Source organism: Cheilinus undulatus, linkage group 15 (genome assembly GCF_018320785.1).
Source record: "Cheilinus undulatus linkage group 15, ASM1832078v1, whole genome shotgun sequence".
Taxonomy (NCBI): Eukaryota; Metazoa; Chordata; class Actinopteri; order Labriformes; family Labridae; genus Cheilinus; species Cheilinus undulatus.
In genome coordinates, this window is record NC_054879.1 from 31,503,487 (window position 1) to 31,527,560 (window position 24,074).

At 39.5% G+C, this 24,074-nt stretch overlaps 1 protein-coding gene across 3 annotated transcripts in view; it reads right to left on the bottom strand.

Moving 5' to 3' along the window:
* The window catches only part of itprid2 (ITPR interacting domain containing 2), a 65,372-nt gene that overhangs the window by 7,925 nt on the left and 33,373 nt on the right, over positions 1-24,074 (bottom strand). For all 3 annotated transcript variants that reach the window (XM_041806755.1, XM_041806756.1, XM_041806757.1), the window contains exons 9-16: positions 23,799-23,946; positions 21,440-21,500; positions 11,131-11,238; positions 8,858-9,203; positions 8,325-8,484; positions 8,090-8,141; positions 6,070-6,152; positions 1,542-3,359 (exon numbers count right to left, since the gene is read on the bottom strand). In XM_041806755.1, the coding sequence (XP_041662689.1) occupies positions 1,542-3,359; positions 6,070-6,152; positions 8,090-8,141; positions 8,325-8,484; positions 8,858-9,203; positions 11,131-11,238; positions 21,440-21,500; positions 23,799-23,946 (2,776 nt within the window). The remainder of the gene's footprint in view (positions 1-1,541; positions 3,360-6,069; positions 6,153-8,089; positions 8,142-8,324; positions 8,485-8,857; positions 9,204-11,130; positions 11,239-21,439; positions 21,501-23,798; positions 23,947-24,074) is intronic.

Below are 24,074 nucleotides of genomic sequence, written 5' to 3' on the forward strand. Positions count from 1 at the left end.
GAGTATTTTTTATTCTGAGAAAATAAGTCAGAATTATTTATGTAAAGCTTCTTAAGTAGAAGTATTTTACAATATCATACTTCTCTATGACAAGTAAACGTCTGTGGGTTTGAAAAAATACAAAACAACCAGTAATCCAACTGAGACACAATCAGGTTAATAAATAGATATGAGTTAAAGCCCTAACAGGGAGTTATGTAACGACCTCAGGTGTAGAAAAAAGGCTTCAAGGCTAAAAAGTGAAAGGATTCAGCTACTGATCATAGGACACTGATAGTAAATGTTTTTCACTTTTAAACTGGAGGCCCATGTCAAGTTCAGAGATTTGAAATCAAGAAAAAGGAATAAAGTGCACAAGTCTGTTGTGATTCTGGGGAACTGAACTTTCAGAAAAGCATCTGAAATAGTTTTATATATTTTTGCCACCTTTACATCTAATTTCAGCTGCTACATAAAGTCTAAAATGTGTTGTAATAGTGCAACAAGATAAAGCCTTGAGGCAACAAAACAGATAGTAAACAAACCCCCCAGATTTTTGATATCTATTTAGAAGGGACAAAATTGAATTCAGCACAATCACAGTCCAAACTGACAGCTGGAAAAGGTTAGAAATGGAAGAAACACATGTTAGATGAAAAGATTACTACCACTCTAAAGCCACTATATCAGATATGTTGAGACTGCCTAAAGCCAGCTAACTTAGCTAACTTAACTGTTTATATGATGTTTTCAGGTGAGAACGCAAAACTTTTGTGTATTGGCTGTCCAGTGTCTACACTAGAACAGCGTTTTGAATGCCTTAAAACAGAACAATTTGGAAACAAGCTCTAGAGTGAAAAGTTTTCAAAACACCCCCTTCTCCATGTGGACATGCAAAATGCAACTTTCTGAAAATGCACATATGCACTATGGTTGCAATCAATTACCATGTGCACAGAGATTGATTTTAAAACATGGCCGTCTACACAGGGAACTATTTGAAAACAAAGATGGAGAAAAAAGCAGAAAATTGTCATGTTAAAAGGGCAGTAGAATAAGAGGAGCAGCTGGCCTGGCTAAAAAAGGTGTTCACCAAACATCTGCTACCCATCAGTTATCAACTCATAGTTAATCCAAACTGAAGAAGAAGCAGAGAAAAGCCAAACAGTAAAAAATTGGACACCATACAAAGATGGGCGATCCAGGCAGATTTTTCCTAAAACTCCTCTCATTATCTTAGCTAAAGTTAGAGTTAAGGCAGGCACTAGGGTATTGTATAATGGGATCTACAGGAGATTCCTTTACTTTTGGAGCAATCCTAAAGTGGAAATTCTAGGAACTGCTCTGCTACACATCTAACAATTGACTTCAGTGACTGATTTGAACTTCTTGTTGCCTTGTTTGATGAAAACATCTCATAATTTTCTGCCAAATGGACCAACTTTAAGCCAGCAGGACAAACCATAAAAACCAAAGTTGGAATAAAAATACATTTGGATGACAAAAATGAGATGTAGCTGAAGTTACTTAAGTTAAAGAGACTTGGAATGTAAAGGACTAACCTGGCCCAGACTCTGGACTGTTCCTCTGATATCGTGAAGAACTCTCCTCAGCTGCACCTCAGTGCTGGACGGAGCAGGAGGAGTGAGCCCAGGGTAGAGGCTATGACCTGAGCCAAGGTTTGAACCAAGGCTCGGAAAGAGGCCTGGAGGTGGAGGAGCTAACCCTTGGTGGAAGCTGTGTTCTGGACCTAATGGTGGACAAGGGGGCATGGGATGAGGGAATCCCAGGTGTGGGGTCATGTTGTACCCATGGTAACCGAGGTAGGTTGAGGCATAAGGTGAGCCATGTGTTGAATGGTATGGTGAGAGATGAGAGTAGGGATGATTGTAGACCTGGTGGGGCATTACTGTTGGATGCAGGTTGCCCATGCTCGCAGGATGCGGAGTTGTGGAAGTTGCCGGATGATGTAAATTGGAAAGGCTGGCATGCTGGGGGAATGATGGTGTTGAAGGATGATGGAGGCTGGTAAGGCTGGAATGATGGAGCATAGACGGGTTGGGCTGGGGAAGGAGATTAGGAAGGCTGCCATATGGATGTAGATGTGTGGGGTGCAGTGGAGGAGGGTTAAGAGTGAAGGGATATGGGTTAGGGTTAAGGCTGGGACTAGGGTTCGGGCTTGGGTTTAAGTACTGTGCAGGTGGACTGGGATTAGGATTAGGGTACACCATCTGCCCTGGCGTCCAACTTTGCTGGTTTTGATGGGAGCTCAAATTTTGCTGGAATTGGCTGGGCTGCTGCTGGCTGGAGGAGAGATCAGGATTGCTTTGGGTGCTCCAGGATTGGTTGTGTCTACCTGGTGACCAATCAGGGGGAGGGCTGGAGCTCTGTAGGGAGAAGGACGACCTCATCAAGTAGCGTGGGATGGGTTTGGGTGGGATGGGAGTTTCTGGGTGAAGTCTTGTTTGTTGTTTTTTAGAGTCAGACGATGAGGAAGGGTTTATAATCAGAGTAGACAAACAGTTTGATTGTCCTTTTTCTACTTCTTCTCCCACCTCATCTTCCTTGTCGTCTCTGTCCTCTTGGGTGTATTTGAAGGAGTACCTTGGTTGGGTGCAGGACGCCTGGCCTCGACCGAACTGAATCCTGATCGAAGACACTATTCTGGAGGGTGAGAGGAGTGAAGAGGGCAGGGAGGAGGACCTCTGAAGAGGGAAGCCTCTTCCCCGCCCTCGCCCTCGTCCTCTTCCAGAAGATTCAGCTGAATCACTGGGGTTGGGGTTTGCACCCTGCCCTGTCTGGCTAAATCGATGCTGTTTGGCTCGGTTTAGGGCACTGAGAACTGGAGAGGGTGGAGGAGGAGGGAACACGAAATCAGAATCCTCCAAGAAAACCTGCTCTTCTTGGGACTCACTGCCTGCTTCCTCTGTGGGTTGTCCTGTATCTGTGGTTGTTCCTGTCTGGTTTGGACTGTGTTCTGGCTCTGGGGCAGGCTGACTCTGGCCATGTTCTACTTCTGGTTGTGGATCTTGTTCTGCAGTAGGCACCCTTTCCGGTTCTAGTCCAGATTCCGAATCAGCCTGGTTTCCATCCTGGACTTGCTCCTCCTCATGGCTCTCTTCCTGCGGTGCTGCTGATAGACTCCTCCTGGGGAGCTGATGAGCCGAGTACTGGGGAATTTGTTCTAAACTCCCATTATGCTCATCTTCTTCCCTGGAACTACTCTTCCCATCAGTCTCAGCTGCACCACCAGCCTCTTCCTCTTTCCCATCTGGCAGAATGAAGATGGGGTGGTCAAGTGCAAGGGGCGTGGCCACATCTTGTGAGGGGTGTGATGTCACTGTGGTCTCACTGTCACAGCTGTCACTGCTCTCCTGCACCTAATGACAATAAATAACAAATAAATAACTCAATAAGGAAAAAGTACTCAGAGCAGTCCAGATACTTTCAGAAAAATATAATTTACAAAATGCATGTACAATTTTGAAAGAAAAATCACTGCTTTGACTGATACAATGTGACTTTATTATGTCAATACTATTATTAAGGAGCATTTTAGTGCAGCAACTCAAATTGAAGAGCTTGTTCAGATCATAGACTATAAAAAGATGGATGTTGTCTTTATTTTTTAAGGGGTTTTATCTTTATATTATCTTTACCTTGTCATCTAGCTAGCATATTCCAAACAATGAAAAGATTGCAAACAAAGCTAACAGTTCAAGGTCAGTGAAATTTCCCCTAAATGGACAGTCAACAAACTGCAGTTTTCTTGCACGTTTGCATAGTCTACTCTTTAAAAAACCAGTGGTAGCCCTTTGGTTGTAAATTGACTATCCTGACAGATATAAATTAGCCTGTTCCCTACCTAGAAGTCAGGGCCCATCCAAAAGGTCACAAAATCTGTCCTTTTATATGTGCACTTCTGTGAAGCATATAATAAACGTAAATCTTTTCATAATAAAAACAACTAATATTAGGAACAAATTTGGTAATTATTAAATGAAAAATTAAACCAGGCTTTGTAAGCTAAAGCTCCAGAAAAAGTTTTCCTGTATTTTGGCTTCTAAAAAATGTATATACTTTTTGAGATAGATATACTTTTTTGGGCATTTTTTGCCTTTTATTTAGGTCACCCACATTCATGAGGCATGCCTTAACCACTAGGCCATCTGTGCCCCAAAAATATAAACATCTGAAGGGTTTTTTCTTGACATTACTGGTACAACAAGAGAATTTTCATGCCCTTGCATTTTCATCATAGGCATATTACATGAATGCAGTAAAAGTGGCATCAATCATCTGTTTCTGAAGATGTGTTTGGAGGCCTAACAATGGTCATCGCTATACTGGAGATGCTGTCTTCAACTAGCCTCCACTAGAGGTAGATGTTGAGCTGTGGTGGGCCTTTTTCTAAATTATGTTGTCAGAAGAGACATATCAATAAGAACTCTGACAGAATCCAATCTGAAGTGGAAACTAGGGCTGAACCATTTGGTTCAAAATATCAAAATATATCCTCATCCTCAGTATTTTTCAACAATATTAAAAAAATGGTGTCAAGATATCAGTATTGGTCTCAGCTAAAATGCATTTTAAAATATCAGCCTATCAAATATCAATAAAAATCCAATACTGTGTGTCCCTAAAATAGTTTAAAGATGCACTGATTGTAAAAATCGGGGCTGTAAACAATATCGATGACAATGTTTTTTCATTTTCTCATTACTTCTTTTGATCTAACATTCCCACAATGCAAAAGTTTTCTTTCACATTTGTTAGATTAAGCTAGGGCTGAACAATTATGAAAAAATATCGAATTGTTTTTATTTTGACTCAATGAAATTTTGGTATGAATAGTGCATTGTAGAGTAATTACTGATCTTTGTTGCAAAAAAAAAAAAAACGTTTTAAACTCTTTTTTTACACACATGTCAGATTAAAGAAATATTACATCTTCTGAAATTTGAAAATTGCAGCAGGCCATACCGCGATTAAATCGAAATTTCAATTAGTTGCCCAGCCCTAGTGGAAACATAAGGAACTGCACTTTTTGCTGTTTCAAAATTTGCTCTCCTTTTTTAAAAAGTCAGAGGTCAGTGCTTTTCCTTTAGATCTAAGTTGCACCCTCTTAAACCTAAATACTGTCTGAAAACAACCTCCCAAAACCAGAGGGTTTTCTGAAAAACATTAAAAAATTTAAAAGTTTATTAATTTTTACCTCTCAGCCTCTGTGGCAAATAGAGACAAGGCATAAAAGCAACTAAAATACCTTGGCTGAATATGAATCACTGGGTTTGCCCTTAATATATCTACATTTTTCTAAAATCATTAACAAGAAAAAGAGATGACATCCCATTACAGAGCCCTTGAGACACGATATGTATTGTTTAAATGATGTTCTCTTCTTATTAATTGTTTTTGTCTAAAAACCTGCTGTAGTCTGCCTCTATGTCACTAGTGTCGCTCAGGTCAATGACCATTGTCTTTGTCACAGTTCAACTTAAAAAAATATTTCCATCTATCGACTTTTCTATGTAGAGGCTAAAAAGGATAAAACCTTGTTCCCATATCTTATCCCATATGCTTTCCACATGTGTATTTTAATGAATCATGTCTCACTTCATTGGTCATAAGTTGCAAGAGCGGGATCGTTTAAAACAATTAAACTCACTTACATTCTTACTTAAATTTGGAAACAATGAAATATGAAAAAAGATTCCCAGGTGCCTCCTTTAGAGCCTTACTTCACATTCTTAAACTATGAAACTTTGTTATGTAACTCACATCTGTGTGCCTGCCTTCCCCTGGTGTATATCTTCAAGCTTTTACGAGTATGACCTTTCCTCCATCAGACATATGTGGATGTACAAAAGTTAAAGTGGTTCTGCATTTTCCAAACTGCCCTACATGGTTTTATTGCGCTCCATAAAATAATCGACTTCCAGCTTAATTGTGATTTATGTGCAAGATCTTTCTTCTCTGGGTGAGATAAGGCTGTGACTGGAGAGTGCAAACAATTTAAAGGTCAAAGATGGCGACCTAAGGTTCCATAGGGGTGGTGAAGCCTTCAAACAAAACACATAAACGGACCTTAAGGTAACTGTTGGAGTCGGCTGAGGGCTCCTCTGCAAACCCGCTGCTGTCTGACTGCTGACTGACCGTCCTCAACAGGTCTGAAAGCAAGAGAAAGATCATTCAACATAGTAGCCAGGATTATTCCTGCAGTACCACTAATGTCCAGCTGATGGCAGTGTAGAATCAGTTATCTGGAGGATAAAGCACTGGGACAGTCTGTCCTCACTGACTCCACTGAGACATGAGTAACTTTATTTTATTACATACAGAAAAAGACAACATATATAAAACAACTTGATAAGAAAGAAGAAGGAAGGATCATCCAGAGAGATTTAACACGCAGGATTGAGAGTAGAAAGAAACAGGCTGCAGTGAAAGACCAGCTTTGGACTTTTACAAAGTTAGTTTTTTTTGTTTGGCTTATTTATTAGAGCTCAGGCAAGTGCTAATGAAATACTTATAAATGTTATTATCATAGAGAAACTATTAAATCTTGAAGATAATAAAAATTTGGAATGAATATGACATGAATTAGACCATCACAAAAGATGCAGCAAGGGATCCAAGACCCAAATATACCTGAAGTGGTTCAAATTGATGGAAAAAATTGTCACAGAATACATTTGTACATAAACACTGGTAAATTGTACAAGTGAGAAGGTGCATGCCATAGAGCCATGCCTTTTGCAGCAAAAAATGGAGCAAAAAAACTGTTAAAGTTTTGTCAGATAATAATTGTTAAGGCTAAAAGCAAGAGGTCAATATTGACATTTGCTTTCGGCATCAAAAAAAAGAGACAAACTTGTGGCTGAAAGCCCTACAGGCAAACTTGTCGTGTGCCTCAGAACAAGAGGGAGGAGATAACTAGTAAAACTACACTAAAGTAAACAATTCAAGTTTTGAAAGTGGTTAAGGACACACACCAATGAATCAATTTAATGTCTAACAAAGGAGTAAAATACACAGTATGAACAAAAGTTTTTGGCCACCTTTTGATTACACCAACAGCAATTGTAATAGTACTGTATTTAAATACATGCACTTTAACATGGAGTAAGCCGCCTTTTGCACCTATATCAGCCTCCACTCTTCTTGGAGAATTTTGGGTTTTTCCATGGGAATTTGTGCCCATTCATTCTGTAGAGCATTTATGAGGTCAAGCACTGATGTTGGACGAGAAGGTCTAGCTCGCAATCTCTGTTCCAGTTCATCCCAAAAGGTGTTTGGTGGTGTTACGGCCAGGGCTGTATGGGCCAGTTGACTTCTTCTGCACCTAACTCATCAAACCATGTCTTCATAGTCGTTGCTTAGTGTACTGGGGCACAGTCATGTTGGAAAAGAAAAGGGCCTGCCGTAAACAGTTGCCAAAAAGTTGGAAGGTATGCTGAAGCATTAAGATTGGCCTTCAGTGGAGATAAACCCAGAAAACAGCCCCCTACCATTATCCCTCCTCCACCGAACTTCACAGTCGGCACAGTGCAGTCAGGCAGGTAATGTTCTCCCATCATCCGCCAAACCAAGACTCATCCCTCTGACTGCCAAACAGAGAGGCATGATTTGCCACTCCACAGAACACGTTTCCACTGCTCCACAGTCCAGTGTCGGTGTGCTTGACCCAACTCCTTCCAATGCATGGTGATGTGAGGCTTACATGCAGTCACATAATTATGGAAACCCATTCCATGAAGCTCCCGCCGCACAGTTTGTGTGCTTACATTAATGCCAGTGGAAGTTACAAACTGTTGCTGTTGTTCCTAAATGCTTCCACTTTCTAATTATATCACTTACAGCTGACTTATTGCAAAGGTGGCATTAATCACTGAGCTCCTCAGAACGACCCATGGTTAGGTGCTTGATTTTATACACCTGTGGCAACGGGTCTGATTAAAACAACTGAATTCAATAATTAACAGGTGTGGCCAAACACTTTTTTCCATACAGTGTAGATTTTGGAGGATAACAGCGACAGATAACGACAAAATTAAAGTCAGAAATTCAGGTAAGAATATGAGATTAGAAATCTAGGAGAGCTCACCGCTGCCTCTAGAAGACCTGGATGGCACAGCTTCATCCTCATTACTCTGAATCTGAACAACAATAAAACAAAACCTTAGTTTCCCAAACAAGTCAATGCTGGTACAACTATTGCATTTTACTGGAACTTCCTTATAAACTATTGCCAAATATTGTGAGTTGTCAGAAACTAGAGATGTGTGTATGATTTAGTGTGAAAAGGATGGTTAGATAGAGAGCCAAGGAGAACACCGTACCTCTTCCATGTCGAAGGAGTCTGCGTTTTCATTGCGTAGCTGAGCCAGCTGAGGCGGTGCCAGGGACGGAGGAGCCTTTTCTGGGGTTGACGTCAGATTCTCGTCCTTCTCTGGCTGGTTCTCTCCATCGGCTGCTGGTCCACCGGTGCTCTGTTCAGGACTGTTCGGTGGGGAAAGGTCAAGGCATGATCAGAACCACTTCCCATGCACTTATTTATTATGTAATATGTAGACAAGATGACCCACTTTCTTCACTTTGTATGGGGTGAAGTTTGATTGAACTCTGACTAGAGGAATTTGGAGGCTCTGATGTCCTGCCAGCTCCAAAGAGGGGATGGGTTTTACCAAATTAAGTTATTATTGGGTTTATTTGTTCTTGTTTTATAACAGTAAAGTAAATATAAATGAGCTGCAGAGAGGAAAGGTTGCTGTCTTTTCATGGTGTGACAATGATAATCAATGACTATGACAAAATGAACATGTTTAACATTTAATCTAGTTTAAATATAAGCTTACTCCTTGAACTGGTTTACCTTTCATCTCCATCTCCACTTGTTTCCTCAGTGACAGTTGCCAGAGAACAGCGGTTGTGTTTCGGACTAACTGTGTCCACCAAGTGGTCTAGGTCGGTACTGGAGCCGTCCTGTTCTGGACCGGTGTGAGCGTGGCCATTGATGTGTGTGTGATTGGTCACTGCGTGTCCATTCTGCAATGTTTGCTGGTCAGGTGCGGGTGCTTGAGGCGACTCTGAGGAGGCAGCGTGCAGGTTGTGTCTGGTGATGGTTTTCTTGAGGAGTTTGGCCATGTTACGAGCCGAGTTGGTCTTCTTCAGAGGGGGTGGAGTGGATTCATCTCTGCCTCCTTCTTCCCCTTCTCCTCCTGAGAGCAAAACCATTTTTAAAATCAAAATATACTCAACTGATTAAGTTTCAATTTTAGCTTCCAACATCATCAAAACAAGACATTAAGGTTTAAACTGTTACTGTGCAACATGCAAAGTTGTGCATTTTTTTGCTTTTAAGTTTTGTTGTGTGAAGTGAAAAGAAAATATACTTCTAAGCTAAAAAACTTTTGTGGATTGCTGGTTTATCTGAAAACACTCCTAGGTTATAAGCACTCACGGGCACTGAGCTGTAAGCCTGTCATACAACAATCACCACAGACTTAGAGCCAAACTACTGTATTATAGCTGGCAGATAGACAAGCTTCATTCAGCAAAAAAGAAGATGGTATGGAGATGATATGCAAGGAGATTTCCAGGAAAATAATCTGTTAAAAAAGTCATAAATTCCACTTGTTTTTTAGGACAGAGTAAGGGGTGGATATGGCAAGTAAACACAGCCTAGAGCACCGACTAGGCAGATACTAGCGTTGCTATTAGCCCCTGGTCATAATGCTGATGTCCCAAGGGCCCAAAAACTGCCAGCATTCTCCTGGTGTTGCACGAGGGGTGAAAAGGCCAGGACAAAAAAGGCTGGCTGCCACCCACTTCTCTACAGCCCGAGGTTGTGGCACATCCTGCCCCATGATGAATCCTTAGCACCCTACATGCCTAAAACTTATGCACACGACTGTACTTACAAAATCCACTACACAGTTGAGGCAAAAATAAATAAGGAAATAAAATAGTACAAAAGGGTTTTGGCAGAAGACTTGTATTCGTCCATGGCTTTAAAGTTTCAAAGTGTTTGATATTACTTTATTACCACAAAAGTGCATCACCACTGACTCAAATGCATAGATACTTTGATTTATATTATTGTTATATTATCAATATTACTGTCATTTTTCAAATTAATTTTGAATAATCAACTGGAGAAAAGAAAAAATGATTAAAATGGATGCCAATTAATCACACAATTTGATGAAAAACTGGCAAATTACTTGTACTCTTAGTTTTAAATTTATCAAAGATCAATACAATCTGGGATTGATTAGCACACAATCTGCCCTCGATCCCTCCTGCTCCTGCATCTATCTGCCTCATAAGAGATACCCACAAGCCTTCAAACTACATCTAGTCTTACATCAACTGGTTTCTTTTACATTTAATATAGATCTATGTTAGGGTTTTAAAAGCTTGTAAAAAGGTCAGAAGCATGCTCTGTCTAATCATCTCATTACCATTACTATTAAATCTACCTGTAATCCAATAATTTTCATCTTGTGAAATAATTGCTAGTAATTGATAACAAAGTCTGCAATCAATTATATTACTTTTTAATCAACTGACAGCACTAATTTTACATATTGATTTTATATTCCTAAATATTTTCACTTTTATTTTGAATACTGTATGTATTTAATAGTGTTCAGGATGTTGAAGTGTTAAAAGTGTCACCTTCAATAAATGCATGTAAGGCAGTTTTTGCACTACCAATAAATAACTGTCTAAAATTCATGATCTTAAAGAAATAAATTAAAATAACCATGATTATGATTTTTACAAGCCAGTCCCAAGATGAGCTGTTTTGAGCTTCACTAAATGACTCAAACTTGGTCAAGCTTTAGCTAAAAGCAACATTTCATCATCTTGACCTAAAAATGTAATTTATATATAAAAGATCACATCATCATAGAATAAACGGTTTGATAAAACAACTTTAACTTCACACAGACCTTCAATTTCATGACAAAGACTGAAGATAAATTCATAAAAAACACAACACTTGATAACCCCATCACCATATTTCCTCTAAAAAGGTTTCCTCTATTTTGCTAAACTAGTCCTTGACTTTTTCTCTTTTCAAGCGCTAGATGAAAGACCAACAGCACTGGTCTCGATCATGTCGAGTTGTTCCCTTACCTTGGTCCCTGGAGCTGATGCGCTGGACGGGCTGACCAGAAACCTGACTGTAGAGCTGGAAGAACTCGTTGGCAACTGTAGTCAGGACCTCGATCTGACGGAAACGGCCTGAGGGAAACAAACAAAAAAAAAGTTACAAAGTGCACCGCAGAGCCAACATGGAGGAGAAGAAGATAGAGAAGACCACGTGGGAAGTCAACAATAAAACTTTTTTTCTTTGGGAAAAAACTTGTGAAAGATTTCTGTTATGTAGCTGTAGTTTCCTGTACACTCGAACACTGAAGAGGATTTTCTTAACATGCCATAACAGACTCTGTTTGGCTGCCTTAGGGTGGCAGAAACACACTGCAAAAATTAAAATAAAGACATTTATCTTTATTAAAAATGAAACAAGATAGTCAAATCCTCTTTGTCAATTTAATCAATCCTTTTCTCCCACTTCTTAGTTAGAGGGGCTGTGCAATAGATTAAGCTTTTAAGATAAATTTAAGACAAGGTACAAGATAAATTAGTACTGTAAATATCAAAATACTTAGTTAATTTATTCTAAAACAGCCATAATGCTCAGTAACAAGATTTTTTTAAAAGTCAGAATATTTTTTTTACAAATATTATTTATATTCACTTATTTTCTATTTCTTACTAATATATATTTTACTAAATATTTACCAATACTTTACTAAAACATGAAGAAAAACTGAGCTTTAAAACTGAGATGTAACCTTTAACAGTGAAAACTGGCTGTAAGTGAATCAGAAAGTGTGAACATTTCTCAAACAACAATGAGGCAGTGTTTTATCTCTGCTGTGTAGATGTTTCCTGATGTCTGTGTGCTTATTTTCAAAGCTCCATAAACAACACATTCAAATTTCAAGGAATAGTTGAATGTTCTGCCTTATGAGGATGAAAAAGTTCTTCAAACCAGAGTCAACTGCACAAATAACGCTCAAGAGCGTATTTTTACAGTTTAAGGAAGCCTCTAAACATGGTTTAAGCATCTTTAAACAAGACAAGAGTCTACAATTTACTGCTTGTATTCAATACAGTTCTTAGAAACTTTTTTATTTAGTTGAATTTATGTAGTTTAAGTGAAAAATGGACACGCGGAGTGAGCCACATTCAGAGTGAATCCTCTCGCGTGGCTCAAGTCGTACTGAACAAAGTCAAAGAGTATTTCACTAGGAACACTCTTCGTTCTGTGTTTGGAGAACATTTCTCCATTCTCTCTGCTGCTGAAGAAACTCTAAAGCCTCAAAGAAGTCCTCCTCACAACCCGGAACACCTTAGGAATCCTCATAATGGCTAAAATGCTTTGAGAGTAACTCTAATCATTACCAGCATCAAGTCTCAACTTTATTAAAATATTCTGAGAAAATAAAACACCCTGCTTCTATGAATTTTCCCAGACTTTCATCACAAGGAGCTTTATGCGTGCTCCACAAAAGGCACAAATCCTGCCTGCGGCTGGTTCCAAGCCATAGCAGTACCTGAAACTCTAATTACCTATTTGAAGGGGCTCTTTAGAAAAAGTAGGTCCTGTGAGTGTTAAAAAAGTAAGTCTCATGACTGGGTCACAGAGAGGATTTGTTCTTAGGTAAGAATAAAGAGAACAAGAGTCATAACCATGAGTGCCTGCGTCAAACTGACACAAAAATCTGTTCTGCTGTTGACTGTTTGAACCTGAGGGGTCTTTGAGGTTTCTGCAGAAATTCTGAAGTATGGGACTGGACCTATATTCCTCAGCTCCACCATCCAGTTTTTGACCATACATGTCTTGGCTCCAATATGCCAGTGCTTATCGTGAGGATATTAAATCTTCTTTTTTGTGCATTTGAAGGCGGTGCAGAGGCATTCTTCATTGTGATATAAGGTGTAAGGTAACAAGTGTTACACAGCCCAGGTATAAATAAAAATGAACTATCATTCTTGAAAAAACATGCATAATTGTTGACAACCTTTACTGAGTTTTCACTTGCAGTAGATTAAATTTGGGGTTTAGCAGCCATATGGAGAAGTAAAATGTCCGAAGTTGAAGTTGGAGATGGACCTACTTCTTCCTCTGTGGTTGTGTAAGCGGAACTGTCAGTCTCAACTTTAACAGCATGATGACTTGCGAACATTCCTCCCCTCCACTCCTCTCCTCCATCTCCCCATCCTTCGCTGACTAAATACTTGTCAGTCTGTTATGAAACACAGACTTCTGTCTTATGTCCATCACGCTGTAAACGCCTCATAACTCGCTCTGATGTCATCACATAATGTGCCGTACAGCAGAGGCCTGCTCTCTCAGATTACATTGGTGTCTTTAGGAGATTAAGAGATTCTATTTCTAATTTTAACCCTAGTAAGAAAAATTTGAAAACTTATTATCATTATTTATATTATCCATTGTGAATTAACAGCCATGGCATAGCTGTCATGTTGGACCCTTATACAGCACCCAGGACATTTAAATCACTAAATATAGAAAAGTCCTAGCCAGAACTTGGCTTAAGTGGTTCTTACATACTTCTATAAGTGCCATAATGGAGAACCCTTCCTCGAATACAACTAAAGTACAGCCCTGTGCATAATTTTAGACATGTAGGATGCTAATGATTCCTCACGCGGCCTGATGTGCTACCACTCGGGGCTAAGGAGGGGTTGGATGGCAGCCTGAGTCAGGCTCAATACATGTCGATACATGTGTGTGTCGCTCAGCAGCCAAGGTCAAGCTTGACAGCATCTCTTTTGTCTGGGCCTTTTCACACCTGGTAACATGCCCAGAGACCACGGATGGTTTTCAGGCCCCTGGGACATCTACAGCATGCAAGGGGCTCATGCCAGCCCTACCACCTGCCCATGCGGTACTCTAGGCTGTGCCGACTTGCCATATCCACCCCATACTGCACCCTAAAAGTGTGGACGTTTTTAATGGATTATTTTCCCACACCCCTGCTAATATGCAAGGGCATCCAGATTATGGCTGCAGTTATGTCAATCCATCTCCTCACTCAATGGTACCCTCAGGTGGCTTACTTGCAACATTTGTACCTCAAGGTCAGCTCAGACAAGATTTTGTAGGATACTTCCTGGGGCTGGAAGGCAATTTGCCTAGTGCATTCTGGCTGCATTGGCCTTTTTCATTGAGTATCTCAGGCTATGAAGCACTGATTTCAGACCTTTCTTCTTATTTACACTGAGTAGACATGGTAGTATTATCACAAGCCAATATCTCCACCAGTAAATCTGTCCCTTAAACCAGCAACTAAATCTTTTTATTTGTCATCTAAGAATTTCAAATATCACTCACTGCAGGAGGGAAGAAGAGAGAGAAAACAGGTAGACATAGCAATCCATTCCCTCATAAACTTTACAAATTAATACATTATTGTGTTAAATGTCATCAGCAATGTCTAACTCGGCTTAAAGTCGCATTAGGAAGACCCGACCAGCATCATATGACTTAAGATTAAATGAAAGCTCCTAGTGTTGATCTGCTGTGAGTCTGACACACTGCAGCATACACCTGGAGGTGTAAAGTGAACGTCGGTGCAATTAACAGAAAGAACATTAATGAGCTCTGGGATGAGGTGCTGCTGACAGTGGGAATACACTTGTTTAAGATCTGCATCTGCATCCTGCGTCCGCCTCGAGAGTCACACCGTTATATCTAAGACAGCAGGAGTGTCACCTGTAGCCTGGAGATACATGCATACAAACTCTGCATGCACAGGGCTCAGTCCTCTGACTGCTGATGGTAATTTCAGCCAGACTAATGTAGATTTGTCGCAAAAATTAGAAACCTCGATTTCATCCAACAAACACAGAAGTGACAGTGCAATGTGATTCAGGTCACATGACTCATATCACACATCCTAGGATGCGACTATTGCATCTGTGTGCTTTGCCACTGTGGTTGTGAAAGGATTTATTGCTCAACCCTAGTTTTGACACATATCTCACAGTAATACACTAAGAATAGACTTCATTTATGTGGCACTTTTATTAACAAGGCCACAAAGGAGTTTGGGTAAATGTAAAAGCAGGTCAAAGTGAATTCTAAAAAAAACAAAAAAGGACAGCTGATATGGTTCACATGAAGCTATTTCCACAAGCACTTTTTTAATTTATTGGTTTTGTTTTTTTATTTTTACAGCCAAGATGGCAACAACCTGAAGTAGATGGAGGAGGTAGTATTTTTTCTTTGGAGTTCCTGGAGACAAAAGCAGAGCTAAAGATGGGAACTGTTGGGCATTTTGGATTCTTTATTTGGACAAATTTGTTTTGTTTGCTTTATGTGGAGAAATTCTTCCCTTTGTTTTGTTTTATTAAAGCAGAAAAAAAGCAATTAATTCCCTTTAAAACAAGCCAATACGATCCTAAATAAGTGCAGTGTTAAATAAGAAAATCTTTAAAATTTATCACGTAGCAAACAAACAACTGTAGCCAGGCTCTGCAGCAGGCAGCTACACAGCTCAGTTATTTCAGTCACATCTGGATATGACTGCAGAATATGAACCTCTTATTACAGCAGCTGTGTGTGTGATGATAGTAGTACTGTGTGTGTGTGTTTCCTGCTGACTGCTGACTCGGCACTAATGTTCATTCTGAGGATTCTAATACAGGAAGTGAGGAATAAGAGAAAACGACACGTACTCCCCTTTTTTTCCCCACTCTTTTCATCCCGAGAGATTCTTTCTAATGGTGAGAACAGAGCTTACGTAACAAACAACAACACACACAAATACATGTGTCTGGGATCCAGGGAACCAAAGGAACAGTATGAGAATGTTCTGGGAAAGAAAAAAAGCTTCCAGGAACAACAAACGTAGCAAATATTGTTAAAGGAGTAGTTCACATTAAAAAAGGAGCTCATCACTACACATCTGTGTTCCTGTATGAAGATACACAAACGTTTTAAACTACCTAATTACTAATTTGATTGGTAAAGATCAGGATTCAGTGTGGCTTGTGCTGTTAAAACTTTCATAAAAATCATATCTGAGTCAAACAAATCAGATTGAGGTTGCTTTGGCCTGCAGTCTTTTAGAGTTTTTCATTGTTAAGAATGCTCTCAGACTCCAAAAACAGTGCTTTTTTACACATCATATAACGGTGAGAGACTTTCCCTGCCAGACAGGAGGGCATCTCAGGAGCAAAACTTTGATATGATGTAAAAAGAATGCTGCAAAGCTCACAGTGTAATGTTTACAACATACTAGTGATAGTTGACAATGCTGATGTGATGGTTTTGCCACTGTATCAATGCCAAGTGTACTTGGATGTATTCCCAGTACAAACCAAAGAATGGCATAGAAAACACCACTGAGCAAAAAAACAGAGTATGAAACAGCTTCATTATGCCCATGATTGAACAACTCGTGAATTTCCTAAATATTTTCTGCTGCATCCACACATCAGATCATCCTGCTTGCAGTGATTTTACTAGAGGACTGGCAGAATGTCTGGATGAAAACCTTGACTGTTTGTGTTCACACATGCAGCTATGATACTGGGCTGACTTCCATCTGTTGTCTTTGTTCACCTGACCTGCATTTTAGCAAATATGTGACCTGTTTCCACATAAATCTCACAGCATGGAGGACAAGCAGAGGTACAGTATTGGCAAGTTAAAAGAGTTTGTCTGCGACCACATGACAGGCATCGATCAATATTTGCATAGTAATGCTTATTAAAGCAGCTCTGTGAACAGCTATGGGGTCAGCTGACCATGACACTGTATTATATGACAGTAATAGTAACCAGCAGGTGTTAGTAGTTTGTTTCATTACTGGTTTATAAAAGTATAAGGAAGTAACAGCTGTCTTACAAGACTTTATAAATATGTTTCAATTAGGGTTGTCAAAGTTAATGCGTAAATTCAATTTTTTTTTTAACACCACAAATTTTTTTGGCACACGATTAACGCATGCGCGTTCTGTGTGACCCTCGACCCAAGCCGTAGTTTCACAGATCAGTAAGCGGCGCTGTCATTAAACAGTGCAAGCGAGCAGAAAGGGATACAGGACAGAGACTTCTGAATGGCAGGTTCAGCTTTCAGATCATGCCAGATAACACTTAAGTTATTTTCTCCTACCGTCGACATGAACTTAGTTACCAGGAGTTCGTAGAGTCTTAAACAGCCCATACCACTCGCTGGCTGAACACACCGCTAATGTTGAGAGCTGCCCCCTTAGCCATGCTGGATTGTTTACAACAGAGACGCTCAGACAACTCTGCAAGCAATGATGGACTCGCTATCTGGCATACCGGCCATTTCCCGGTGGGTCGACACACTTTTGGGCCAGTATGATTTATTCATTTATTTTCATTATGTACCGGCTCCATAGTGGCGCTGCCCCTTTGTATTGACTTTTGACTGGTCCGATCATGTCTCCTAAAGGTCTGTTAAAGATGGTTAAGTCCTCTTACTACACCTTAAACGTTCTCCATTGGGACTTCTTTTACTTTGTGTGTTCATGAGTTTTGAAAAGCAGCTTCAAATTTGTGTTTATTGACATTATTCCAGTAAATCTACTGGACTGAAGACAGCAATTTCCTATTATCAGCATTTATTTTACATTTGGGCATTTTTGGATTTGAAAATAAAAATATGATAAATAACAGCAGACATTTTCAAAGTAATTACTTGCTTTTTCTCTTGAGTAGGGCAGATGTGTCACCTAACTCACCTCTGACCACATCAGAACAGTGAAACACTATTAGATGTGTCTGTGCCTTACTGCTGAGCTCTCAGCGGAGACTAGACTTCTCTCAGTAATCTGTAGTGTAATTCTCTAACTGTATTTAGTCTCTTTTTTTGTATCATACTGTTGTGAGTCCCTCTTGATGAAAAAGGATGTTTCCGTGAGCCTTTATTTCCCTCATGTGAGGCTGAAATACTCTGCTTTAAGTGTGTTCTTCTGTGTTAAGCTGCTGAGAACAACAGAGGAGTAACTTCTAGAAGTCTAAAGTTGGACTCTATACCGAGGTGTTATTCAGTAATTTTACATTCAGGTCAGTATCTCCATCTGTTGTGGTCTTGAGTTGACCATGTTATGCTCTCAGCATATTTTTGGAGCATTCAGTATCTTTGAACTTAGTCTAGAGAATGTTTTACACATTATCTGTCATTGTTTTGGGTTGGTGACATGACCAAACATGCATGCAACTTGCATAAAGAAAGCATTTTGTCCACTTGTGTTGATAAGGGTATTTAAATTTTCAGAAAAAGTCCTGTATGGTACATTTAATAACTAAACTTAAAGTCATAGTGGAGACTCTAATGGTTACATGTTAGACATGCAATCCAGTGAGCCTGAAAAATGCAAGCAAATTTTCCCCCAATAGAAACAAAGGTCATCAAGTGTTCAATACTTCAATGTATTTTGATACCACATGTTGTTAAACAACACCATCTTTGAGAATTCAAGATCAATTGTATCAAAAAAGTCCTGCATTTCAAAATAAAGGTGCATACAAATGGAAAAAAATCCATCAAAACATTGAGTGCAACTAATGCACACTGTCTAAATTGCACAAATACATTGGCAACATTTTAGTCCTAAAGTGATGCCAACATATCTGTTCCGTTTAGACAGCGTGCATGAGTTTGTTGCAATTTTTGGTCATTAAAAACAAGATATTACCAATATTGGGTGCCAAGGGCTTGAGACATGCATGCTGTTGACAATACAAACTAAATATGGCTGCCAAGCATCCTCCGCTTTGATGCATCAGCATGTCCTCAAAAACTAACGCAACATAGACGCAAGATGTGGGGTGTTGAGGAAGAGGAGGTGTGACAGTTAACACCACAATGGGGGCAACAACAGCCACAAGATTTTAAAAACAAACTGACAAACCACGTCCACCTTTTCTTCGCACGTGCATGGTGTGTTATTGTCTTCACAGAGAGGAACATGAGAAACCAGTTGGTGTCAGATTAGTTCTGTTTTAAATATTAATGTTTTAACCTGTTCAAATAATGAAAGTACGATTGTTGTGGCAGCTAAACCAGGAGCCTTGTATGCCTTGTGGGAAGTTTAGGTGTACCTTGGGAATTTGTACAACTATATGTTATTACTACAACTTTATGGCAAGAAATGTAACCAGGCCTGGGCACAGATCTGGCTGGGCCCTTGAACAACAAAAAAAAAAAAAATCAGAGAATGTGGCTCTCCCCAGGTGTGATTTATTGATATCAGTGCATGCGCGTTGGATCAGCAGCATTTTTGCCAATTCTTTCTTCACTTTTAACCTCTTTTTACCAATTGTTTGCAACTTTTGATCTTTTTTTTACCACTTTTTTGCTACATTTAACTCATTTTTGCTACATAATGCCAATTTTCACCAACTTTTTGTCTTTGTCTGGCCTCTATTTTGCCATATTTTTCTTAAGTTTTAACCCATTTTTACTGACTTTTTGCAACTGGTCACCCATTATTGCCACCTTTTTTACATTTTCACTAGTTTTTGCCATTTTTAACCCATTGTCTGGCCATTTTTTTTGGCCAATTTTGCTATAGTTAGGGGATTTTTGGCCAAATTTTTCATCAATTTTAATCCTTTTTTATCACTTTTGGCAACTTTGAACCCATTACTCCAACATTGTGCCAATTTGGCCTATTATCGGCCCATTTTTTCATCACTTTTATGCCATTTTTACTACCTTTGCCAAGTCTTTTTACCTTATTGACACTTTCAACACGTTTTTGCCACTGTTAACCCATTGTTTGACCACTTTTTGCCCATTTTACTTTGTTTCACCACTTTTTGCCCAATTTTGCCATGTTTCAGCATCCTTTTTAGAAATGTGAATATGGTGCGCCTTGAGATTCTGGCTTAACCTTTGGTGTGTCTTGGGCAAAAAAAAATTTTAAATCACTGTGGTAATACAGTCGACAGTCGTGATGAAAGTCGAGTTGACTTTGACTACTCATTGATGATATTAAATAAATCCACAGGAGATGGGAATGGTTTGCAACAACCAACAATATTTATCTGCAATTTAGAATACATATACTGTTTGACCAACTATGAATAAGCAACCAGCAAAGATAAATCAGAAGTTGTAAACAGGTGCATACTGGCACAATAAGAAATACTTCCAATAATAAAACAGCAATAATTACTGAATAAAAAAGCAGCAATGCAAACTCATAAAATAATGCTTGTTTAACTCAATCAAACTGCGATCAGTGATGAGTTCAAAACTGGTCAAACAGGAAACAAAGAGTAAAATTTCCCTTTACAGACTCTAAGAGCTTTAATCTATGGAGTGATCCATCTGCCTATCCAGAGAAGATCTTTGGTTTCCTTTTAAAGTACAACGATAGTTAAACTGTCAAGAAGAAGAAGAGATGCGGCCCCTTGTGTGGGTGTTCATTCAATTAGGGAGCCGGTACCTTCATCCAAACACGAGTTTGAAAACAAAAAGAGGCCAGGATGTTAGCGGACCAGGTCTGTGTGTGCGTGTTTGTGTCTATGTGTGTATTAGTGTGTGTATTTGTGTCTGGGACAAACAGATCTTTGTCCTTGCTGGCCGTGTTGTCCAGGCAGTTGGCAGAGCAGCTAAAAGAGTTGGAGGACCCCACAAAACACCATAAAAGTACCGGGAACAGGACACACTAACACAGAGTCTTTGAGCCTCACTTCCCCTGTCTACAGTTTTAGGACGTGAACCTTTTAGCTCCTCATCGCTAACGTGGTTAACCCTCAGTCAGCAGCACTGAGGGGTACGGTTGTCTTTTCCCTGTCTGATCTGAATACAGTACATCACAAAGAGCCTGTTTATTTGGATTTAAAGTGTAAACAGCCTCCATGAAATTGTGATCACATCACTGAACTCTTTTGCAAAGGTGATCAAGGCAACGTTAAGCAACACATTTCGTCTAAAAAATAAATAAATAAATAAAGCAAATGCGTGTACAACAAAGTTGTTATGTCATCCCTGCAGGGTGTGTGGTGGCTGCTTAAGTTTGGATTTTTCCTTCTGTTCTGCACTCTTTTCAACAGTATAAGTAGCATGTACATGTGCATATGGTTTGAAACTTAATTCTTGTTTCGGATATGAAAGAAACCTGGCGTTTGTTAGGTTACAGACTGATAAAACAGTTCTTGTTCTTTGACTTTTCAGTGAAGTGATGCAAGAGGTCAGGTGGGCTTCCCTATGAAAGGTGCAAGTTTTAATAGAGATGTATAACAGCTATTCCTTTCTGTTAGAAACACATAACCACATTTTTCAAGCTGGTTTAAGATGGGTAAAGAAAAGTCATAAAATAGCACTCAGCAGGTGTGGGACAGTATGTATTATAGGGGTACTTACTAGTCAGAGCATAGTTGGGGTTCTCTTGCTCCATCCGCTGCAGCTGAGCTCCCAGGTAGACCTGCAGGTGGACCAAAGAAATTATGAAACATCAGATATCAATGTTGCAAAAATTCCTGTTGAGGTTTTTTAGATAAAAAAGTTTTTGAGATCTACAGACACATTGTTTAAGGGGGTTTCAGTTTTGGGCCAGTCCAGCAGCAGTCCACCACATTGGTCCAGACTAAATATTTATTGTACTGATGTTTGGTAAAGGCATTTATGGTCCCAAGAGGATCATACCACTTCTAAGACGCCTGATAACCTTCCAACAGAAAGTCCAGCATGTTTCATTATGCTCTGCCTTGTATGATTCATTGTGTTTCTACAGAAGAGGGATAACGTTGATGCTGAGAGATGGAGCTATGAGACAGAGGAACAGATCCCAAGCTCTGGCATTAACATTCCTGTATTTAGGATGTGACACAGAGGGACTACCACAGCTGCATCGGGCTAAAACCTCATATCTCCATTTTTCATTATTTGAAATCATTTTTATAAATCAGTGCCAATGGTCACCCTTTATGTCAGTCAGTATGTTTTTACTAATTTTAAACCAATGCAATTTTTTTTAAAAAGATGCTGACTAGGGGTGTAATGTTTTTTTGTATTTGTTCAGGACTGTCACAGGACGAATGTGTCCGAACTATCAAGAAAAAAAAAAAAAAAAAGAAAGAAAGGAAAGAAATGTGACGGTGTTTACCCGCAAAACTTGGTGGCAGCAATACTGCTACGTGTTTGCTAACTGCTATCAAAGCCCCAACAAGGAGGGGAAGTCCTCTTCTACGAATATAAGCATTAACTGCCTAAAAATATATATCGAAAAATGTCTTAAGTGCTGTTGTTTTGAAGGACATGTCTGCATTAATGTCTGTGTTCATTAAAATCTTTTGTTCCATCTCTGGTCTATTTGGTTATGACAATAAAAAAAAAAAACTAAAGTCACCATCTGTCATTTAGGACGCAGTGGTGAGAGAAGTTGAGAGCCACTGATCTAATAAACCCCTCGGTAACTTTAGGCCCTTTTATCAGTTTGTTTTTGGGGGTTAAGTGAAGGAGAAGAGTCATTCATCCCATCAGAATTCAAAATTCGTGATCAGGATTTTAAAATTTCAGGGGGCCTGGGTAATGTCTTCGTGAGAGAATATTTTTGAATGACGGTAAAAGTAAACAATCAGATCTCTCCTCTGATATGGTGGGCTTTGTTTGCTTTGACTTTCTGACAACTACCATCTGCTTTACGGTGTACAGATTAAAAGCTTACTTAATAAAACAAAGTAAATGAGGGCTATAGAGCCACTGTTCATTACTGCAAAAATACAGTATGTTTGTATACAGTCTTCTTTCTCAGTGTTGTTTAGCCCCTTTTCCATCCAAAATCATCAAACTGGTTATGTGTATTTGTCAGGTGCAACTGTGTAATCCATCATGCCTGTCGGTCAAGTTAGATAATTGACGGCTATGTGACTGGCTGATCTGACTCACTGACTGTGAGTCAGTGCATAGAAAATTCATAGACAAAAATTGGAGGAGGTGAAACATACAGCCCCTGTATCAGCTGAGGGAACATTTTTGCACTTGTTCAGCCACTGAGAGAGGTACATGGATGAGGAAATGCACACTGCATTAAGGCGAGTGAATCTGACCAGTTGTACTGTCATCTGCAGTCATTTCTCCCACTCTTCACACAACATGCCTGTAGACATTACTCAGCGAGTAATGCAGTCACGCGATGCTACCTGGCTGCATTTCGATGCATAGTTATATTTTTGAGGAAGTGCACAGCAGCTATGTGCACGGGTCTCTGGGTAGGGTTTAGGGCTGAGCAGATCTACTGTATATGCTACACATACACTTGATGTAGTAGTATAGATCAGTCTTTGGTGACTCACAATCACCTGACTTTTGCTGTTATGCCACTTGTTTTTCCAATTTTCTACTATACAGTGAAATATGATGCTATCTACAGGATGGAATGGCAAAACCTTGTGTAAATATTCAGAGAGGATGAATACCAGAAAACATTGTGTGAATTTTCTTTAAGCCTCTTCATAAGAGTAAAAGTATAAGGCATGCATTGCTTTGGTTTAAATCTGAGTATGATGAATATTCCCATCAAACTCAGCTGCTGGCTTGTTTACATGTTTAGCTACAATAGAACAACATTATGTCTGACACATCTGTATGTTAAACAATCATCAGGACCAATACTAAAACTAAGAAACCTGTGAAATACTAAATAACACTGTAGTCATCAGCAGCTCAAAAACACACTTCATTTGTTTTTTTTTAAGGCTTTGTTTTCACTCTTATATGGTACCTTGATGTCGATGCCTCGAGCTGTGGAGGAGCTGTTGAAAAACCTTGCAGGAACCTTGGCGCCTAGATCAGGTTCTTCTCGACCAAAACCAAGGTTTAAGAGGATTTCCTCTGGGTCCTCCTCATACATGTCCAGCAGCTCTGACACGCTGTAAACACACAGGGTTATTAAGTCAGTGAAGTTTGCATGATTTCAAAAGTCAGTCCGTTTTTTTATTTGGACACCCACACGTTTTCTGCATTGTCATTTCACTGATTAAAATCTTTCCCCTGTGTC